This window comes from Salvelinus fontinalis, chromosome 19 (genome assembly GCF_029448725.1).
Source record: "Salvelinus fontinalis isolate EN_2023a chromosome 19, ASM2944872v1, whole genome shotgun sequence".
Taxonomy (NCBI): Eukaryota; Metazoa; Chordata; class Actinopteri; order Salmoniformes; family Salmonidae; genus Salvelinus; species Salvelinus fontinalis.
The window spans coordinates 54,018,037-54,041,887 of NC_074683.1; the positions used below are offsets into that span (position 1 = coordinate 54,018,037).

The 23,851-nt window shown below is 44.4% G+C and overlaps 1 protein-coding gene across 1 annotated transcript in view; it reads right to left on the reverse strand.

Annotated features, from left to right (window-relative positions):
• Window positions 1-2,415: 2,415 nt before the first annotated feature.
• The window catches only part of LOC129816226 (partitioning defective 3 homolog B-like), an 86,056-nt gene continuing 64,620 nt past the window's right edge, over window positions 2,416-23,851 (reverse strand). Inside the window, exon 3 of the mRNA XM_055870460.1 lies at window positions 2,416-2,763. Within this exon, the coding sequence (XP_055726435.1) occupies window positions 2,634-2,763 (130 nt within the window). The 3' untranslated portion in view covers window positions 2,416-2,633. The remainder of the gene's footprint in view (window positions 2,764-23,851) is intronic.

The window sequence follows — 23,851 nt, forward strand, 5'->3', positions numbered from 1 at the left end:
TTACAAACATTTCAAACAACTTTCCTAATACAACTTTAGGTATTTTTTAACCTGTCTAGGACAGGCGGAACCCCTCGCTGGCGGAACCCCTCGCCAACAGCCAATGAAATAGCAGGGCGCCAAATACAAATCAACAGAAATCTCATCAATCAAATTTCTCAAACATACAAGTATTTGGCACCATTTTAAAGATACAATTCTCGTTAATCCAGCCACGGTGTCTGATTAAAAAAATGCTCTACAGCGAAAACTCCACAAACGATTATGTTAGGTCACCACCAAGTCACAGAAAAAAACAGCAATTTTTCCCACCAAAGAGAGGAGTCACAAAAAGCACAAATATAGATAAAATGAATCACTAACCTTTGATGATCTTCATCAGATGACACTCATAGGACTTCATGTTACACAATACATGTATGTTTTGTTCGATAAAGTGCATATTTTTATCCAAAAATCTAATTTTACATTGGTGTGTTATGTTCAGTAGTTCCAAAACATGCTGGGATTTTGCAGAGAGCCACATGAAATCACAGAAATACTCATTATAAATGTTGATGAAAATTCAAGTGTTATGCATGGAACTTTAGATACACTTCTACTTAACGTAAATAATCAATAACATTTAAGACGGGATAAACTGTGTTCAATTCCGGACGAAAACAATGTGGAGCGAGCTTTCAGGTCGTGCGCCACAACAGTACACCAGACTCGACCCTCATTCTGAACAGCCCTATTTCTTAATTTCTCAAAGGAAAAACATCAACCAATTTCTAAAGACTGTTAACATCCAGTGGAAGCGATAGGAACTGCACGCAAGTGCCTTAGAAATCTAGATCCACATAGACAAATCATTGAAAAGAGAGTGAACTCCATTTTTTTTCCTGGATGGATTTTTCTCAGGTTTTTGCCTGCCATACCAATTATGTTATACTCACAGACCTTATTTTAACAGTTCTAGAAACTTTAGAGTGTTTTCTATATGCATATCCAAGCTTCTGGGCCTGAGTAGCAGGCAGTTTACTTTGGGCACGCTTTTCATCCAGACGTGAACATACTGCCCCCTAGCCCGAAGAGGTTTAAACATCACACTATCATACGAATCTATAGGTTAACGTCACACTAGCATATGAATCTATAGGTTAATATCATATGGATCTATAGGTTAATATCATACTATCATATGGATCTATAGGTTAACAGCACACTGTCATATGGATGTATAGGTTAACATCACATTGAAAGTCCACTTCACTTCCAAACATCTGCCTGCCCACTTCTCTGTTCTCTCCCAGAGAGGCGCTTGAACCTCTCTCTCGTTTCTTCCTCTCTCCCCCCCCCCCCCCCCTCTGTCTCGCTCTTCTTTTCTCTCTCACAGATCTTCAGACTCACTTTGAGCTCCCTGGAACATGTCAGAGGAAGGAAACCACCCAATCAATATGGCTCTCCACTTGATGAGGGGTCATTCAGGAAGTAATTGCGTTGCCGGGTACATTTTCTCCACAGCGGCGGGGAGGGATATAACTGGCCCCTTTCATCTGCCGCCTCTCAACAACTAGAGCAACTCTATAAAGACTGGGCCTAATAGCCCCTAATAGTCCCCATACACGCCCAGCCAATCCGAACACGGCAGCAACATATGGTGGCTTACAGGAGAGGAAGCTTGATATGTGTTGTGTTTAACCAGACAACAGGAGAGGAAGCTTGATATGTGTTGTTTTTAACCAGACAACAGGAGAGGAAGCTTGATATGTGTTGTTTTTAACCAGACAACAGGAGAGGAAGCTTGATATGTGTTGTTTTTAACCAGAAAACAGGAGAGGAAGCTTGATATGTGTTGTTTTTAACCAGACAACAGGAGAGGAAGCTTGATATGTGTTGTTTTTAACCAGACAACAGGAGAGGAAGCTTGATATGTGTTGTTTTTAACCAGACAACAGGAGAGGAAGCTTGATATGTGTTGTTTTTAACCAGACAACAGGAGAGGAAGCTTGATATGTGTTGTTTTTAACCAGACAACAGGAGAGGAAGCTTGATATGTGTTGTGTTTAACCAGACAACAAGACATCTATGTGGAAGCTTTCAGCTCCATAAACTCTACTAAACAGAGGAGGTGTTATTCTCCATGACGGATAGTTATGGATTGTTATTGAAGTTATGGGTATTGGTTCTGTAACATGGAGTAACATTTCTTCCTTGTCCTGTTGAGATAGATAGTTAGGATATATATATATATATATATATATACATATATATATATATTTATATATATATATATATATATATATATACACATACAGTAACAGTCAAAAGTTTGGACACCAATTCATTCAAGGGTTTTTCTTTATTTTGTAATATTTTCTACATTGTAGAATAATAGTGAAGTCATCAAAACTATGAAATAACACATATGTAATCATGTAGTAACAAGAAAAGTGTTAAACAAAACAAAATACATTATATTTTGTATTTGCAATTTTTCAAATAGCCCTCCTTTGCCTTGATGACAGCTTTGCACACTCTTGGCATTCTCTTGACCAGCTTCACCTGGAATGCTTTTCCAAAAGTCTTGAAGGAGTTCCAACATATGCTGAGCACTTGTTGGCTGCTTTTCCTTCACTCTGCAGTCCAACTCATCCTAGAACCATTTCCATTTGTTTGACGTCAGGTGATTGTGGAAGCCAGGTCATCTGATGCAGCACTCCATCACTCTCCTTAGTTGAAAAGCCCTTATACAGCCTGGAGGTGTGTTGGGTCATTGTCCTGTTGAAAAACAAATTATAGTCCCATTAAACGCAAACCAGATGGGATGGCATATCACTGCAGAATGCTGTGGTAGCCATGCTGGTTAAGTGTGCCTTGAATTCTAAATAAATCACTGACAATGTCACCAGCAAAGCACCCCTACATCATCACACCTCCTCCTCCATGCTTCACGGTGGGAACCACACATGCAGAGATCATCTGTTCACTTACTCTGCGTATCACAAAGACACGGCAGTTGGATTCCAATTTGCACTCCTCAGACCAAAGGACAGATTTCCACCGGTCTAATGCCCATTGCTCGTGTTTCTTGGCCCAAGCAAGACTCTTCTTATTATTGGTGTCCTTAAGTAGTGGTTTCCTTGCAGCAATTACACTATGAAGGCCTGATTCGACCATGATTCAAACAATTCGACCATGAAGGCCTAGCTAGACAATCTGGAACCTCTCTTCAAAAATTATCCGTCGCAATTGTTGCAACCCTTATTACTAACCTGTTCAAACTCTCTTATCGTCTGAGATCCCTAAAGATTGGAAAGCTGCCACGGTCATCCCCCTCTTCAAAGGGGGAGACACTCTAGACCCAAACTGTTACAGACCTATATCTATCCTACCCTGCCATTCTAAAGTCTACGAAAGCCAGGATAACAAACAGATCACTGACCATTTCCACCGTACCTTCTCCGCTATGCAATCTGGGGTCCGAGCTGGGCATGGGTGCACCTCAGCCACACTCAAGGTCCTAAACGATATCATCATCTCCATTGATAAAATACATTACTGTGCAGCGGTCTTCATTGACCTGGCCAAGGCTTTTGACTCTGTCAATCACTGCATTCTTATCGGCAGACTCAACAGCCTTGGTTTCTAAAATGACTGCCTCGCCTGGTTCACCAACTACTTCTCAGATAGAGTTCAGTGTGTCAAATATGAGGGCCTGTTGTCCGGACCTATAGCAGTCTATGGGGGTGCCACAGGGTTCAATTCACGGGCCGACTCTTTTCTCTGTATACATCAATGATGTCATTCTTGCTGCTGGTGATTCTCTGATCCACCTCTACGCATATGACACCATGCTGTATACTTCTGGCCCTTCTTTGGACACTGTGTTAACTTCTTGTGGATAGGAGGCAGCATTTTCAAGTTTGGATGAAAAGCGTAATCAGAGTAAACTGCCTCCTACTCAGTCCCAGATGCTAATATATGCATGGTATTATTAGTATTGGATAGAAAACACTCTGAAGTTGCTAAAACTGTTTTGTATTACAAAAGTAGTTTGAAATGTTTGGACAAAGCTTACAGGTAACTTTTGAGATATTTTGTAGTCACGTTGTGCAAGTTGGAACCGGTGTTTTTCTGGATCAAATGCGCCAAATAAATATACATTTTGGATATACGTATATCGACGGAATTAATCCAACAAAAGGACCATTTGTGATGTTTATGGGAAATATTGGAGTGCCAACAGAAGAAGCTCGTCAAAGGTAAGGCATGAATTATATCTTTATTTCTGAATTTTGTGTCGCGCCGGGAGGGTTGAAATAGGATGGTCTGTGATTGTTAGCTGGGGTGCTATCCTCAGATTATAGCATTGTTTGCTTTCGCCGTAAAGCATTTTTGAAATCTGACACGTTGGCTGAATTCACAACAAGTGTAGCGTTAATTTGGTATATTGAATGTGTGATTTCATGAAAGTTAAATTTTTATAGTAATTTATTTGAATTTGGCGCTCTGCATTTTCACTGGATGTTGGCAAGGTGGGACGCTACCGTCCCACATATCCCAGAGAGGTTAACAACCCTCCAGACAAGATTCAATGCCATACAACTCTCCTTCCGTGGACTCCAACTGCTCTTAAATGCAAGTAAAACTAAATGCATGCTCTTCAACCGATCGCTGCCCGCACCTGCCTGCCCGTCCATCATCACTACTCTGGACGGTTCTGACTTAGAATATGTGGACAACTACAAATACCTAGGTGTCTGGTTAGACTGTAAACTCACTTTCCAGACTCACATTAAGCATCTCCAATCCATTAAATCTAGAATCGGCTTCCTATTTCGCAGCAAAGCATCCTTCACTCATGCTGCCAAACATACCCTCGTAAAACTGACTATCCTACCGATCCTCGACTTCGGCGATGTCATTTACAAAATAGCCTCCAACACTCTACTCATCAGATTGGATGCAGTCTATCACAGTGCCATCAATTTCGTCACCAAAGCCCCATATACTACCCACAACTGCGACCTGTATGCTCTCACTGGCTGGCCCTCGCTTCATACTCGTCACCAAACCCACTGGCTCCAGGTCATCTATAAGTCTTTGCTAGGTAAAGCTCCGTCTTATCTCAGCTCACTGGTCACCATAGCAGCACCCACTCGTAGCATGCGCTCCACAAGGTATTTTTCACTGGTCACCCCCAAAGCCAATTCCTCGTTTGGCCGCCTTTCCTTCCAGTTCTCTGCTGCCAATGACTGGAACGAATTGCAAAAATCACTGAAGCTGGAGACTCATATCTCCCTCACTAACTTTAAGCACCAGCTGTCAGAGCAGCTCACAGATCATTGTACCTGTACACAGCCCATCTGTAAATAGCACACCCAACTACCTCATCCCCATATTGTTATTATTTTTTTTTCTCCTTTGCACCCCAGTATATCTACTTGCACACTCATCTTCTGCACATCTATCACTCCAGTGTTTAATTGCTAAATTGTAATTATTTAGCCACTATGGCCTATTTATTGCCTTACCTCTCTTATCCTACCTCATTTGCATATGCTGTACATAGATTTTTCTACTGTATTATTGATTGTATGTTTGTTTATTCCATGTGTAACTCTGTGTTGTTGTTTGTGTCACACTGCTTTGCTTTATCTTGGTCAGGTCGCAGTTGTAAATGAGAACTTCTTCTCAACTGGCCTACATGGTTAAATAAAGGCGACTAAAAATAAATGAAATTCACTCAGTCTCCTCTGAATAGTTGATGTTGAGATGTGTCTGTTACTTGAACTCTGTGAAGCATTTATTTGGGCTGCAATCTGAGGTGCAGTTAACTCTAATGAACTTATCCTCTGCAGCAGAGGTAACTCTGAGTCTTCTTTTTCTGTGGCGGTCCTCATGAGAGTCAGTTTCATCATAGCGCTTGATGGTTTTTGCGACTGCACTTGAAGAAACTTTCAATGTACTTACCATTTTCCAGATTGACTGACCTTCATGTCTTAAAGTAATGATGGACTGTCGTTTCTCTTTGCTTATTTGAGCTGTTCTTGCCATAATACGGATTTGGTCTTTTAGCAAGTAGGGTTGTCTTCTGTATACCCCCGCTACCTTGTCACAACACAACTGATTGGCTCTAACGCATTAAAAAGGAAAGAAATTCCACAAATTAACTTTTAACAAGGCACACCTGTTAATTGAAATGCATTCCAGGTGACTACCTCATGAAGCTAGTTGAGAGAATGCCAAGAGTGTGCAAAGCTGTCATCGAGGAAAAGGGTGGCTACTTTGAAGAATGTAAAATATAAAAAAGATTTTGATTTGTTTTACACTTTTTTGGTTACTAAATCATTCCATATGTGTCATTTCATAATTGTGATGTCTTCACTATTATTCAACAATGTAGAAAATAGTAAATAATTTTTTAAAAATAGAGTGGTTATATTGAGAGTCAAGTTATATAGGTTATGGGTGTTGAGGAGGTATTCTTCCCTGTTATGGATGTTGATCGCGTAACATGAGGTCTATTCACATGTCAGTTTCCATGGACACACACAAATCAACCAGTGGAGCCAGGATGGAGGTTGTGATAGCAGTTGCAATATTACATCTGTCCAAAGCAGGCAACTGAGACACCATCATGGTGCTGTAGAGTACAGCCAGATGAAGTGGTGGTGCTGGTAACAGTGTTACGTCTGTACCATGGAGGCACCAGGATGGACGCCCAATCAGCTCCCCAGCAGTAGCACTGTTACATCAGTCCCAGGCAGGAAACTGAGACACCATATAGAGCCATGATGGACGCCCCCTCAGCTCCCCAGCAGTAGCACTGTTACATCAGTCCCAGGCAGGAAACTGAGACACCATATAGAGCCATGATGGACACCCCCACAGCTCCACTGCAGTATCACTGTTACATCAGTCCCAGGCAGGAAACTGAGACACCAAATAGAGCCATGATGGACGCCCCCACAGCTCCACAGCAGTAGCACTGTTACATCAGTCCCAGGCAGGAAACTGAGACACCATATAGAGCCATGATGGACGCCCCACAGCTCCCCAGCAGTATCATTGTTACATCAGTCCCAGGCAGGAAACTGAGACACCATATAGAGCCATGATGGACACCCCACAGCTCCACAACAGTAGCACTATTACATCAGTCCCAGGCAGGAAACTGAGACACCATATAGAGCCATGATGGACGCCCCCACAGCCCCACAGCAGTATCACTATTACATCAGTCCCAGGCAGGAAACTGAGACACCACATAGAGCCATGATGGACGCCCCCACAGCTCCACAGCAGTAGCACTATTACATCAGTCCCAGGCAGGAAACTGAGACACCATATAGAGCCATGAAGGACGCCCCCACAGCTCCACAGCAGTAGCACTATTACATCAGTCCCAGGCAGGAAACTGAGACACCATATAGAGCCATGATGGACGCCCCCACAGCTGCATAGCAGTAGCACTATTACATCAGTCCCAGGAAGGAAACTGAGACACCATATAGAGCCATGATGGACGCCCCCTCAGCCCCACAGCTCCACAGCAGTAGCACTGTTACATCAGTCCCGGGCAGGAAACTGAGACACCATATAGAGCCATGATGGACGCCCACACAGCTCCACAGCAGTAGCACTATTACATCAGTCCCAGGCAGGAAACTGAGACACCATATAGAGCCATGATGGACGCCCCCTCAGCCCCACAGCTCCACAGCAGTAGCACTATTACATCAGTCCCAGGCAGGAAACTGAGACACCATATAGAGCCATGATGGACGCCCCCACAGCCCCACAGCCCCACAGCAGTAGCACTATTACATCAGTCCCAGGCAGGAAACTGAGACACCATATAGAGCCATGATGGACGCCCCCTCAGCCCCACAGCTCCACAGCAGTAGCACTATTACATCAGTCCCAGGCAGGAAACTGAGACACCATATAGAGCCATGATGGACGCCCCCACAGCCCCACAGCCCCACAGCAGTAGCACTATTACATCAGTCCCAGGCAGGAAACTGAGACACCATATAGAGCCATGATGGACGCCCCCACAGCTCCACAGCAGTAGCACTATTACATCAGTCCCAGGCAGGAAACTGAGACACCATATAGAGCCATGATGGACGCCCCCACAGCTCCACAGCAGTATCACTGTTACATCAGTCCCAGGCAGGAAACTGAGACACCATATAGAGCCATGATGGACGCCCCCACAGCTCCACAGCAGTAGCACTATTACATCAGTCCCAGGCAGGAAACTGAGACACCATATAGAGCCATGATGGACGCCCCCACAAGCCCACAGCCCAACAGCAGTAGCACTATTACATCAGTCCCAGGCAGGAAACTGAGACACCATATAGAGCCATGATGGACGCCCCCACAGCTCCACAGCAGTAGCACTATTACATCAGTCCCAGGCAGGAAACTGAGACACCATATAGAGCCATGATGGACGCCCCCTCAGCCCCACAGCTCCACAGCAGTATCACTGTTACATCAGTCCCGGGCAGGAAACTGAGACACCATATAGAGCCATGATGGACGCCCCCACAGCTCCACAGCAGTAGCACTGTTACATCAGTCCCAGGCAGGAAACTGAGACACCATATAGAGCCATGATGGACGCCCCCACAGCCCCACAGCAGTAGCACTATTACATCAGTCCCAGGCAGGAAACTGAGACACCATATAGAGCCATGATGGACGCCCCCACAGCTCCACAGCAGTAGCACTATTACATCAGTCCCAGGCAGGAAACTGAGACACCATATAGAGCCATGATGGACGCCCCCACAGCTCCACAGCAGTAGCACTATTACATCAGTCCCAGGCAGGAAACTGAGACACCATATAGAGCCATGATGGACGCCCCCTCAGCCCCACAGCTCCACAGCAGTATCACTGTTACATCAGTCCCGGGCAGGAAACTGAGACACCATATAGAGCCAGGATGGACGCCCCCACAGCTCCACAGCAGTAGCACTGTTACATCAGTCCCAGGCAGGAAACTGAGACACCATATAGAGCCATGATGGACGCCCCCTCAGCTCCACAGCAGTAGCACTGTTACATCAGTCCCAGGCAGGAAACTGAGACACCATATAGAGCCATGATGGACGCCCCCACAGCTCCACAGCAGTAGCACTGTTACATCAGTCCCAGGCAGGAAACTGAGACACCATATAGAGCCATGATGGACGCCCCCTCAGCTCCACAGCAGTAGCACTGTTACATCAGTCCCAGGCAGGAAACTGAGACACCATATAGAGCCATGATGGACGCGCCCACAGCTCCACAGCAGTAGCACTGTTACATCAGTCCCAGGTAGGAAACTGAGACACCATATAGAGCCATGATGGACGCCCCCACAGCTCCACAGCAGTATCACTGTTACATCAGTCCCAGGCAGGAAACTGAGACACCATATAGAGCCATGATGGACGCCCCCTCAGCTCCACAGCAGTAGCACTGTTACATCAGTCCCAGGCAGGAAACTGAGACACCATATAGAGCCATGATGGACGCCCCCTCAGCCCCACAGCAGTATCACTGTTACATCAGTCCCAGGCAGGAAACTGAGACACCATATAGAGCCATGATGGACGCCCCCTCAGCCCCACAGCTCCACAGCAGTATCACTGTTACATCAGTCCCAGGCAGGAAACTGAGACACCATATAGAGCCATGATGGACGCCCCCACAGCTCCACAGCAGTAGCACTATTACATCAGTCCCAGGCAGGAAACTGAGACACCATATAGAGCCAAGATGGACGCCCCCACAGCTCCACAGCTCCACAGCAGTATCACTGTTACATCAGTCCCTGGCAGGAAACTGAGACACCATATAGAGCCAAGATGGACGCCCCCACAGCTCCACAGCAGTATCACTGTTACATCAGTCCCAGGCAGGAAACTGAGACACCATATAGAGCCATGATGGACGCCCCCACAGCTCCACAGCAGTAGCACTATTACATCAGTCCCAGGCAGGAAACTGAGACACCATATAGAGCCATGATGGACGCCCCCACAGCTCCACAGCAGTAGCACTGTTACATCAGTCCCAGGCAGGAAACTGAGACACCATATAGAGCCATGATGGACGCCCCCACAGCTCCACAGCAGTAGCACTATTACATCAGTCCCAGGCAGGAAACTGAGACACCATATAGAGCCATGATGGACGCCCCGACAGCTCCACAGCAGTAGCACTATTACATCAGTCCCAGGCAGGAAACTGAGACACCATATAGAGCCATGATGGACGCCCCCACAGCTCCACAGTAGTAGCACTGTTACATCAGTCCCAGGCAGGAAACTGAGACACCATATAGAGCCATGATGGACGCCCCCACAGCTCCACAGCAGTAGCACTGTTACATCAGTCCCAGGCAGGAAACTGAGACACCATATAGAGCCAAGATGGACGCCCCCACAGCCCCACAGCCCCACAGCCCCACAGTGAAAACAACACGGCTGAAGAGGCTGCATGAATACATTAGCAGGTATTTTTTTTTACACCCTCATTGATGGATGATTACTGATCGCACCTCGTCAAATATCCTGCTAATTATGCATTTCCACACTGTCTGACTGTCCTGGGTGTCAGAGATGTATCTTACAGAGATGTATCTTAGGGCCTGTAGGAGGATAAGTGTCTGTGCATTACAATTATATAGAAGTTTTCAAATTACAGAATCAACACTTCAGCTTGAAACCACCACAAATACAAGTATTTACATTCAATCTAAACATTTCTCATTAAATCCATTCAATATTTAAAAGTCCTGAACAGCCCCAGAGGACCTGGAGGGTGCAGGGTTTTCCAATAAGGCATGAAAACGGAATCAGTTTTTACATACTAGAGGATCCTCAAGAGTTAAGGATTTATCTAGATCAGTAGGTACTAGAGGATCTTTAAGAGTTAAGGATTTATCTAGATCAGTAGGTACTAGAGGTTTAATCTAGATCAGTAGGTACTAGAGGATCCTCCAGAGTTAAGGATTTATCTAGATCAGTAGGTACTAGAGGATCCTCCAGAGTTAAGGATTTAACTAGATCAGTAGGTACTAGAGGATACTCCAGAGTTAAGGATTTATCTAGATCAGTAGGTACTAGAGGATCCTCCAGAGTTAAGGATTTAACTAGATCAGTAGGTACTAGAGGATCCTCCAGAGTTAAGGATTTAACTAGATCAGTAGGTACTAGAGGATCCTCCAGAGTTAAGGATTTAACTAGATCAGTAGGTACTAGAGGATTTAACTAGATCAGTAGGTACTAGAGGATCCTCCAGAGTTAAGGATTTAACTAGATCAGTAGGTACTAGAGGATCCTCCAGAGTTAAGGATTTATCTAGATCAGTAGGTACTAGAGGATCCTCCAGAGTTAAGGATTTAACTAGATCAGTAGGTACTAGAGGATCCTACAGAGTTAAGGATTTAACTAGGTCAGTAGGTACTAGAGGATTTAACTAGATCAGTAGGTACTAGAGGATCCTACAGAGTTAAGGATTTAACTAGATCAGTAGGTACTAGAGGATTTAACTAGATCAGTAGGTACTAGAGGATTTAACTAGATCAGTAGGTACTAGAGGATCCTCCAGAGTTAAGGATTTAACTAGATCAGTAGGTACTAGAGGATCCTCCAGAGTTAAGGATTTAAATAGATCAGTAGGTACTAGAGGATTTAACTAGATCAGTAGGTACTAGAGGATCCTCCAGAGTTAAGGATTTAACTAGATCGGTAGGTACTAGAGTATTTAACTAGATCAGTAGGTACTAGAGGATCCTCCAGAGTTAAGGATTTAACTAGATCAGTAGGTACTAGAGCATTTATCTAGATCAGTAGGTACTAGAGGATTTAACTAGATCAGTAGGTACTAGAGGATCCTCCAGAGTTAAGGATCTAACTAGATCAGTAGGTACTAGAGGATCCTCCAGAGTTAAGGATTTAACTAGATCAGTAGGTACTAGAGGATCCTCCAGAGTTAAGGATTTATCTAGATCAGTAGGTACTAGAGGATCCTTCCCGAGTTAAGGATTTAACTAGATCAGTAGGTACTAGAGGATCCTCCAGAGTTAAGGATGTAACTAGATCAGTAGGTACTAGAGGATTTAACTAGATCAGTAGTTACTAGAGGATTTACCTAGATCAGTAGGTACTAGAGGATCCTCCAGAGTTAAGGATTTATCTAGATCAGTAGGTACTAGAGCACAGGTGTCAAACTCATTCCACGGGGGGCCGAGTGTCTGCGGGTTTTCGCTCCTCCCTTATACTTGATTGATGAATTAACATCACTAATTAGTTAGGAACTCCCCACACCTGGTTGTCTAGGGCTTTATTGAAAGGAAAAAACAAAAACCTGCAGACACTAGGCCCTCCGTGGAATGAGTTTGACACCCCTGTACTAGAGGATCCTCCAGAGTTAAGGATTTAACTAGATCAGTAGGTACTAGAGGATTTAACTAGATCAGTAGGTACTAGAGGATTTAACTAGATCAGTAGGTACTAGAGTATCCTCCAGAGTTAAGGATTTATCTAGATCAGTAGGTAATAGAGGATCCTCCAGAGTTAAGGATTTATCTAGATCAGTAGGTACTAGAGGATTTAACTAGATCAGTATGTACTATAGGATTAACTATATCAGTAGGTACTAGAGGATCCTCCAGAGTTAAGGATTTATCTAGATCAGTAGGTACTAGAGGATCCTCCAGAGTTAAGGATTTAACTAGATCAGTAGGTACTAGAGGATCCTCCAGAGTTAAGGGTTTATCTAGATCAGTAGGTACTAGAGGATTTAACTAGATCAGTAGGTACTATAGGATTTAACTATATCAGTAGGTACTAGAGGATCCTCCAGAGTTAAGGATTTATCTAGATCAATAGGTACGAGAGGATCCTCCAGAGTTAAGGATTTATCTAGATCAGTAGGTACTAGAGGATCCTCCAGAGTTAAGGATTTAACTAGATCAGTAGGTACTAGAGGATTTACCTAGATCAGTAGGTACTAGAGGATCCTCCAGAGTTAAGGATTAATCTAGATCAGTACGTACTAGAGGATCCTCCAGAGTTAAGGATTTAACTAGATCAGTAGGTACTAGAGGATCCTCCAGAGTTAAGGATTTAACTAGATCAGTAGGTACTAGAGGATCCTCCAGAGTTAAGGATTTATCTAGATCAGTAGGTACTAGAGGATCCTCCAGAGTTAAAGATTTATCTAGATCAGTAGGTACTAGAGGATTTAACTAGATCAGTAGGTACTAGAGGATTTAACTATATCAGTAGGTACTAGAGGATCCTCCAGAGTTAAGGATTTATTTAGATCAGTAGGTACTAGAGGATCCTCCAGAGTTAAGGATTTATCTAGATCAGTAGGTACTAGAGGATTTAACTAGATCAGTAGGTACTAGAGGATTTAACTAGATCAGTAGGTACCAGAGGATCCTCCAGAGTTAAGGATTTAACTAGATCAGTAGGTACTAGAGGATCCTCCAGAGTTAAGGATTTATCTAGATCAGTAGGTACTAGAGGATTTATCTAGACCACTACGTCCTAGAGGAACCTCCAGAGTTAAGGATTTATCTAGACCACTACGTACTAGAGGAACCTCCAGAGTTCCATCCTTGTGAACGGGTTTGGTGTGTCATATTATTTTATTGAATAGTGAATTGAGGTCTGAAGCTTTGTATAGTAGAGCTTTGTAAACAAAAAGTTAATAATGAATTGATCTACAGGCCTTTAAAAAGAGGACCAGCCAACCTTTTGATACAGGCTGCAGTGATGAGTATTAAAACAGTCACCCGTGATAAAGCAAAGGGCACTATGGTAGATAGCATCTAAAGATTAAAGAGTAGCGGCTGCTGCATTCTGGTAAATGGTGTCTTATTCAAGACCTGAAAATAAATGAGAGCCGCGCACTCTAGGAGTGGGTAACCTGATGAAGACAGCTTGCCTGTCGAAACGTTGGTAAATTAAATATTTTTTGCATCTGAGCTCCTAGAGTGTGCGGCTCTCCTTTATTTTAAAGTTTTCTACTCCGCTAGCCAGCACCTCGCCTAAATAGGTGTGTGTTTATTTTTCTTCTAGATTATTCAAGACCTGACAGAAAAGTTACTTCCTGTTGTTTAGGAAGAGGCTACATCTATATTCTATTTAAGAAGCCTACTACCAAACCCGGATCCGGGATCCCCTCCATCACAAAAGCTGACTAGCATAGCCTAGCCTAAAGCCACAGGGATATGATATAATAAAATGTTCATGAAATCACAAGTCCAAGACACCAAATGAAAGATACACATCTTGTGAATAAAGCCATCATTTCTGATTTTTAAAATGTTTTACAGGGAAGACACAATATGTAAATCTATTAGCTTACCACGTTAGCAAAAGAAACCACTTCCATACTCCACTTTTTTTTTACTCCATCAGCAGCTATCACAAATTCGACCAAATATAGATATTGATAGCCACTAACCAAGAAACAACCTCATCAGATGACAGTCTGATAACATATTTATTGTATAGCATAGGTTTTGTTAGAAAAATGTGCATATTTCAGGTATAAATCATAGTTTACCATTGCAGCCCCCATCCCAACTCTCACTAAAACGACTAGAATAACTACAGAGACCATCGTGTATTAGATAATTACTCATCATAAAACATTTCTTAAAAATACACAGCGTGCAGCAGATGAAAGACACAGATCTTGTGAATCAAGACAATATTTCAGATTTTCTAAGTGTTTTACAGCGAAAACACAATATAGCGTTATATTAGCTTAGCACAATAGCGAACATCAGACCAGCATTGATTCAAGGCAAAAATAGCTATAACGTATAAACCACCAAAATATATAAATTTTTTCACTAACCTTCTCAGAATTCTTCAGATGACAGTCCTGTAACATCATATTACAAAACGCATATAGAGTTTGTTCGAAAATGTGCATATTTAGCGTCACAAATCGTGCTTATACAATGAGAATAGTAGCCAAGCTGCCCAGAAAATGTCGGGCGCCATCTTGGAGAGTCACCTAGTCAAATCAATAAATAATCATAAACTTGACTAAAAAATATAGGGTGGACAGCAATTGAAAGACAAATTAGTTCTTAATGCAATCGCTGAATAACATTTTTAAAATTAACGTTACTGCGCAATACAGGGTCCGATAACGCAAGGCTACATTGCAAGTAATGGCGTTTTATGCACTTGACTATTTTCAACAGAACAATGAATTATCAGCATAAATAGTTCTTACTTTTAGATGAACTCTCATCAGATTCTTGGGAAAGGTGTCCTTTGTCAAAAATAATCGTTGATAGGTTGGAGAACGTCGTCTTCAGAGTTGCAATTAGCAGTAAACATTAGGACGAAAGAGAGAGATACCCAAGTTCCTACAGCGCCAAGGAAATAAATACCCGAAAATCGCAATATACTGACATAAACTGATATAATTCGGTTCAAAATAACAAGATTATGACGTCTTTAAAGCCTATAGCGAATAAAAACTTGACCGGAATTATCTAAGTAGCTAAAACCAGAGCTTCTACGAGGACATGGCAGGCTCCTCTTTGCGCCCAGTTGAAGATCCAAAAAAAGGATCAATCAATTTATAACCTCTGGGAACTACGTAGAAACTCCATTTCAAGTCTCCCTATTTGCTGACACCCAGGGGAAGGCGTATGCAGTGCATCTCAACCAATAGAAGACAGGCAGGGTTAAACACAGGTCTCAGAGCAGATTGGAAAATGTGCCATTCTCACACAGACATAGGAAAAGTGCTCTAAGTCCAGTTCTCTTTCACTTACAGACATAATTCAAACGGTTTTAGAAACTAGAGAGTGTTGTCTATGCAATAGTAATAATAATATGCATATTGTACGAGCAAGAATTGAGTACGAGGCAGTTTAAATTGGATACGAATTTGTGCTATGTCGAAATGGCACACCCCTAGTGGCAAGAAGTTAAATATCAGCTTCTTAACGAGCTCGTCCGTATGATTATCAGACGTCAAATTATTATCAATCCAAAAAGCCCAGATATTTACGGGCAGGAACCTGCTCGATGAAAGAACCATCCAATGTATAAATGCGTAAGCCATCTGAACAATGTCAATAAGAATTAGAAAACAGTCATAGATTTACTTTTTCCTGCGTTTGAAGTACAGATTTTAACATCAACAAGGACTTTCTGCAAGGAAAGAAAAATATGATTTCAGTTCCAACGTAGCCTGGTCAGCCATTGGGGAAATAGCGTACATAACGGTACATAACGTACATAACGGTACATAACGGTAGATAACGGTAGATAACGGTAGATAACGGTACATAACGGTACATAACGGTACACAACGGTAGATAACGGTACATAACGGAACACAACGGTACACAACGGTACATAACGGTACATAACGGTACACAACGGTACACAACGGTACACAACGGTAGATAACGGTACATAACGGTACACAACGATACATAACGGTACACAACGGTACACAACGGTAGATAACGGTACATAACGGTACACAACGGTACACAACGGTACACAACGGTACACAACGGTAGATAACGGTACATAACGGTACATAACGGTACACAACGGTACACAACGGTACACAACGGTACATAACGGTACATAACGGTACACAACGGTACATAACGGTACACAACGGAACATAACGGTACATACCGGTACATAACGGTATACAACGGTACAAAACGGTACACAACGGAACATAACGGTACATAACGGTACATAACGGTACATAACGGTACACAACGGTACATAACGGTGTGGCGAAATCCTGCACTTAAGTGCGCTGCCACTTTAAGAGCACATGAGCAGTAGGAAGGAGGAGATAAAAGAGCTCATTAAGCTCTATTGGAGAGAGCTCTTGTTGGCGCGACAGTTTGGTTTGTGTGTGCTATGCTGCAGAGGTTTTTTTGTTTGTCTTCACTATATGTGGTTGTACAGTTTTTTGGGATCAATCCTCGGTGTGATCGCTCGACGACGTGGTTGTTCTCATGTGGGACCGCGATGGTTATGGATCAAATGGATTAGTAGCAACATTTTTTGCGAAGCGTTCAACTACAACCCAACATACCATCGGACAGACAGACCGGATACCTGCACCCTCAAGACCACAGCTAAGCCCTCTATTGTTCTCTTTCTCTCTTTCTCTTCACGCTATGTTCCAGTGCTTTACACTGAAACCGACTCTATTTCCTAAGTACATTGAAGTTTGATTGGAGCTGGACTAGTGTGTATATGAACACCACACATTCATACCCTCTGCACTCCTTCCCAAGAAGAAAATACAAACTATTGCAAATCCTCTGGGTGATGACTGGGTTCATTCATTATTGTATGAAGTTGCTGTTTATTTGCTCTGCCATTATTGTTATATGAGGTATGTTTGGTGGGGTTACCAAGAATTGTGGAAGGACTGATGTGATGTGGGATCTATAGAGTGTGTATTCTTTTTTCTATCCGCTGGCTATCTGGTCAACAGGCTACACTCTAGGCAGTCTCTTCTGTTGATGTGTGTGGGTCTGGTAGTGGTACTCTCGCTGTTCTACTATTTTCCTTTCGGCAGGGTTAATACCTGCCTGGCGCCCGAACAAAATCTTCTTTACCTTTCTCTAATTAATACCGCTATAACGGTACATAACGGTAGATAACGGTAGATAACGGTTTAATCTACATCTGGATAAACGGTACAGATTTTTGCAGATAGACCAATATCATTTATAGAAATAGTAAAGAGGACAGGTCCCAAAATCGGCCCCTGCGGGACACCTTTAGTAATATCGAGGTAATTTGACACCATCATAAAGCACACATTGTGTCCTGCCTGACAGATAGTTCCCGAACCACTTGCAAGACGCCTGGTCGAGGCCCATTTCAGACAACCGTTGAATGATTAGGGGATGGGGATGGTCGACAGTATGAAAGGACTTGTGACAAGGTCTATAAATATGGCAGCACAGTAAATGTTGAGAGGTTTAGCAGTGGTGGAGAGTTTAGAAGCTGCCACCGTTGGAGTGCGTGAACCCAATGTTGGCGCCTAATGTTGGAGGCTGGCAGGAGACGGGTCTGGTCTGGTCAGGGATTAGTGTCAGAGACCAGACGGAGACTCAGCCAGGAGGCTGTGAAGGAGAGGGTAGTAGGTGCGGACGGACAGACTGGAAGTGATGACATCTCCACATATTGTCTTCCAGACACACTGCCCGGCCTGGTCTGACACACTGCCTGGCCTGGTCTGACTCCTCTGAGAGGCGGAGAGACTCGTTATCCATCTGGCTCAGTTTGGACTGAGCCAAATCCAGGATAACTTTGATTAGGCCTACTCCCGATCTGTTTGAACACTGATGATGGAGAAGCCCTATGAGGTCATAGTTTAGCTTACACATGGAGCTGTGATGAAACGAAGGGCCAAAAGGGAAGGAAGGATAGAGGGATGGAAGGAGAGAGGGAGGGAAGGAGAGAGGGAGGGAAGGAGAGAGGGATGGAAGGATAGAGGGAGGGAAGGAGAGAGAGAGGGAAGGATAGAGGGATGGAAGGATAGAGGGATGGAAGGATAGAGGGAAGGATAGAGGGAAGGATAGAGGGATGGAAGGATAGAGGGAAGGATAGAGGGATGGAAGGATAGAGGGAAGGATAGAGGGAGGGAAGGATAGAGGGAGGGATAGAGGGAAGGATAGAGGGATGGATAGAGGGAGGGAAGGATAGAGGGAAGGATAGAGGGATGGAAGGATAGAGGGAAGGATAGAGGGATGGAAGGATAGAGGGAAGGATAGAGGGATGGAAGGATAGAGGGAAGGATAGAGGGAGGGAAGGATAGAGGGAGGGAAGGATAGAGGGAGGGATAGAGGGAAGGATAGAGGGAGGGAAGGATAGAGGGAAGGATAGAGGGAGGGAAGGATAGAGGGAAGGATAGAGGGATGGAAGGATAGAGGGAAGGATAGAGGGATGGAAGGATAGAGGGAAGGATAGAGGGATGGAAGGATAGAGGGAAGGATAGAGGGAGGGAAGGATAGAGGGAGGGATAGAGGGAGGGAAGGATAGAGGGAGGGAAGGATAGAGGGAGGGAAGGATAGAGGGAGGGAAGGATAGAGGGAGGGAAGGATAGAGGGAGGGAAGGATAGAGGGAGGGAAGGAGAGAGGGAGGGAAGGATAGAGGGAGGGAAGGAGAGAGGGAGGGAAGGAGAGAGGGATGGAAGGAGAGAGGGAGGGAAGGAGAGAGGGAGGGAAGGAGAGAGGGATGGAAGGATAGAGGGATGGAAGGATAGAGAGAGGGAGTTAAGGAGAGAGGGAGGGAAGGAGAGAGGGAGGGAAGGAGATAGAGGGAGGGATGGAAGGAGATAGTGTGTGTGCCCCCCCCCCCCCCCCCACACCGTCAAACCGGATCGTTTCTCCAGCTTCTGACACATGATTGACAGATCACATCAGCGCAGACAAATCAGCAAATCATTGTTGGATTTCGAAGGGCGATCCGTCATTTATGTTGCTGAGCTGGTCTGACTATATATTGTGCAGAAAGGTCACGTTAGACGTGAAGAGAAAGAACGATTCTCTGATGTGAAATCCAATGATCTCATGTCAAAGAGCCAATCCACACACAGATAAAAGGTAAATCAACTAAAGCTGAAATCCATTGTGTGGTATTATCTGTCTGGGGAGAGGGGTGGTCCAGAAGGCTGGGATTACAAAATATGAACTAAAACATGGATTTACTGAGTCCAAAAGTAAGAAGCTTTCAAAAGAAGTTAAGCTACCTAGAATGTCTGGTAAACAACTACGTTATAAACAGACACCTCACTCTCCCAGACAAGATAAACCCCTTTTTCTGGGGTCACTTCTCAAAAAACACTGACCCACCAACGGCGGGCCCCCCCGCACTGGTCAAGAGGTTTGTGGTCTCTATCGCTGCGGGCCGACGTGAGTTGATATTTCAAGCATGTTAACAATGAATCTGGTAATTCTCAGAACGTATACAAATCAGCTGGCTGGAGTATTCACAGCCGTATTCAATCCCTCCCGATTCCAGTCGGTTGTCCCCACATGCTTCAAGATGTCCAACATTATTCCTGTACCCAAGCAAGCTAGGGTAACTGAACCAAATGACTCTCGCCCCGTAGCACTCACCTCTGTTAGGTTCACCACCAAGAAACCCCAAAAATTGCACTCAAACAGATAGGGGAACACACAAAGAGTCACTGACAACAACCAACATTAAACAAGTGGGGTTTTAGGAGGGGTTCTGAAAGACACTATGTGGGTGTCCACTGAAAGTTGCTTAGCAACAACAACTGGGGCATAAAATACACCCACCATGAGACCCACTACATTTACGCAAGAAGAGGCAAACCAAAGAAACCTCACTGGTGTAGGTGGCAGTATATTCACGGCAGTATTTTCAGTATTTTCACATCCGGATGAAAAGTGTGCCCAGAGTAAACTGCTTGCTACTCAGGTCCAGAGGCTAGAATATGCATATTATTAGATTTGGATAGAAAACACTCTGAAGTTTCTAAAACTGTTTGAATGACGTTTGTGAGTATAACAGAACTCATATGGCAGGCGAAAACCTGAGACAAATCCAACCAGGAAGTGGGAAATCTGAGGTTTGAGGTTTTTGCAAGTCAATGCCTATCGAATATACAGTGTCTATGGGGCCAGATTGCACTTCCTAAGGCTTCCACTAGATGCCAACAGTCTTTAGAATGTTGTTTCAGGCTTCTACTATGAAAGGGGAGCGAATAAGAGCTGTTTGAACCAATGGTCTGGTTGAAAGCCTTTAGTTTAGTCGCGCGCGCGGCCGTGGGCACGAGCTCTTTTCCCTTTCATTTCTAAAGACAAAGGAATTGTCCGGTTGGAAAAGTATTGAAGATTTATGATAAAAAACTTCCTAAAGATTGATTCTATACATCGTTTGACATGTTTTTTACAAACTGTAAAATAACTTTTTTGACTTTTCGTCTCGACTTTGTGCTCACGCCGTGTGCATTTTCGATTACTGGACTAAACGCGTGAACAAAAAGGAGGTTTTTGGACATAAATGATGGACTTTATCGAACAAAACTAACATTTGTTGTCTAACATGGAGACCTGGGAGTGCCATCAGATGAAGATCATCAAAGGTAAGTGATTCATTTTAACTCTATTTCTGACTTGTGACACCTCTCCTTGGTAGGAAAATGGCTGTATAGTTTTCTGTGGCTAGGTGCTGACCTAACATAATCGCAAAGTGTGCTTTCGCCGTAAAGCCTTTTTGAAATCTGACACAGCGGTTGCATTAAGGAGAAGTTTATCTTTAAATTTATGTTAAACACTTGTATCTTAGATCAATGTTTATGATGCGTATTTCTGTAATATAATGTGGCTCTCTGCACTTTCACCGGATATTTGTTTGAGACAATGCATTTCTGAACATAACGCGCCAATGTAAATTTAGATTTTTGGATATAAATATGAACTTTATCGAACAAAACATATATGTATTGTGTAACATGAAGTCCTATGAGTGCCATCTGATGAAGATCATCAAAGGTTAGTGATTATTTTAATCGCTATTTCTGACTTTTGTGAGCCCTCTCCTTGGCTGGAAAATTGCTGTATGGTTTTCTGTGACTAGGCGCTGACCTAACATAATCGCATGGTGTGCTTTCGCAGTAAAGCCTTTTTGAAATCGGACACTGTGGTTGGATTTACAAGAAGTTTATCTTTAAAATGGTGTATTATACTTGTATGTTTGAGGAATTTTAATTATGGGATTTCTGTTATTTTGAATTTGGCACCGTGCAATTTCACTGGCTGTTGTCGAGGTGGGACGCTTGTACCAGAGAGGTTAAGGGCCGGACGTAAACCTAAAAGTGGACCAAACAAAACCAGGGAAATCAGATAAATGATTGTTACTCTAGAAATCAAATAGGGCGTGCCAACTAAAGGTGTTGACCTTCCCACATCTCTCAAGACAACTGGAGCAACTGGGCCAGACACTCTTAAATAACACCTGGGCCAGCACAGGTGAAACCCCTTCCCACTAACGAGACGACAAACCAGCACAGGTGTAACATACTGACTAACCAGGTGACACCAATCGGTGCGCCGTACGTAACTAATGTCCTTGAAATATAAATGAAAACAAACAAAGTCTGTTACATCACCAGGGCCTCTTTGCGAACTCAACACGACTTTGTGAAAAATGTGTGTTTTACCATCTTATATTTAATTGTTGATAGCCAGTAGACGCCATGTTTATATTGGAGAAGACGACACATAAGTTGATCATGTTGTGAGATGGAAGTTGTTTTCTGTTGGTGGAGAGCAAACTTGTACAACAAAAATGTAGGATATATTTTTTAAGGGAAGGTGTTAGAGGCTTTGGTTTTTCCATTTATGTTTTGAGGTTGGACTTTAGCACGTATAGCTCGTTAGCACCGATTGGTGTCACCTCATTAGTACATAATAAATGTTTACATCATTTAGCAGACAGTCTTATCCAGAAGGACTTGAAGCAGTGAGTGCCCCCCCCCCCCCCCTCAACGGTAATTGACCATGCCGCCAATGGACATATATCATTGTTACAGTTGTAAATATGTATATATTATAATTATGTATATTAGTGTAGTCTGCAACTGACTAATGAGTTTATTGTGACTAAAAAACGAATCTAATCTAACACGTCTCGTTTTTGGGAGGAATACCTGGAATACAGATTTCCTAAATTAAACGATTTTGTTTCTGTTTCTTGTTTCTGAATTCCTGTTGATTTTAGTCTTTTTTTTAAACCAAAAACAAGCCTGTTACCTACCCCCCCCCCACCCCACATGTTACCAAGCAACCACCCCATATGTTACCAACCCCCACCCCACATGTTACCAAGCAACCACCCCACATGTTACCAAGCAACCACCCCACATGTTACCAAGCCCCCACCCCACATGTTACCAAGCCCCCACCCCACATGTTACCAAGCAACCACCCCACATGTTACCAAGCCCCCACCCCACCTGTTACCAAGCCCCCACCCCACATGTTACCAAGCAACCACCCCACCTGTTACCAACCCCCTCCACCCCCCCCCCCCCACCCACCTGTTACCAACCCCCCCACCCGCCTGTTGCCAACCCCCCCACCCGCCTGTTGCCTACCCCCCCACCCCGCCTGTTGTCAACCCCCCCACCCCGCCTGTTACCAAGCCCCCACCCCACCTGTTACCAAGCAACCACCCCACCTGTTACCAACCCCCCCATCCCCCCCACCCCGCCTGTTACCAACCCCCCCACCCTGCCTGTTACCAACCCCCCCACCCCCACCCCGCCTGTTACCAACCCCCCCACCCGCCTGTTGCCAACCCCCCCACCCCGCCTGTTGTCAACCCCCCCACCCCGCCTGTTACCAACCCCCCCACCCCGCCTGTTACCAACCCCCCCACCCCGCCTGTTACCAACCCCCCCACCCCGCCTCTTACCAACCCCCCCACCCCGCCTGTTACCAACCCCCCCACCCGCCTGTTGCCAACCCCCCCACCCCGCCTGTTGTCAACCCCCCCACCCTGCCTGTTACCAACCCCCCCACCCCGCCTGTTACCAACCCCCCCACCCCGCCTCTTACCAACCCCCCCACCCCGCCTGTTACCAACCCCCCCACCCCGCCTCTTACCAACCCCCCCACCCCGCCTCTTACCAACCCCCCAACCCGCCTGTTGTCAACCACCCCAAACCCCCAACCCGCCTGTTGTCAACCACCCCAAACCCCCAACCCGCCTGTTGTCAACCACCCCAAACCCCCAACCACCCCAAACCCCCAACCCGCCTGTTGTCAACCCCCCCACCGTGCCT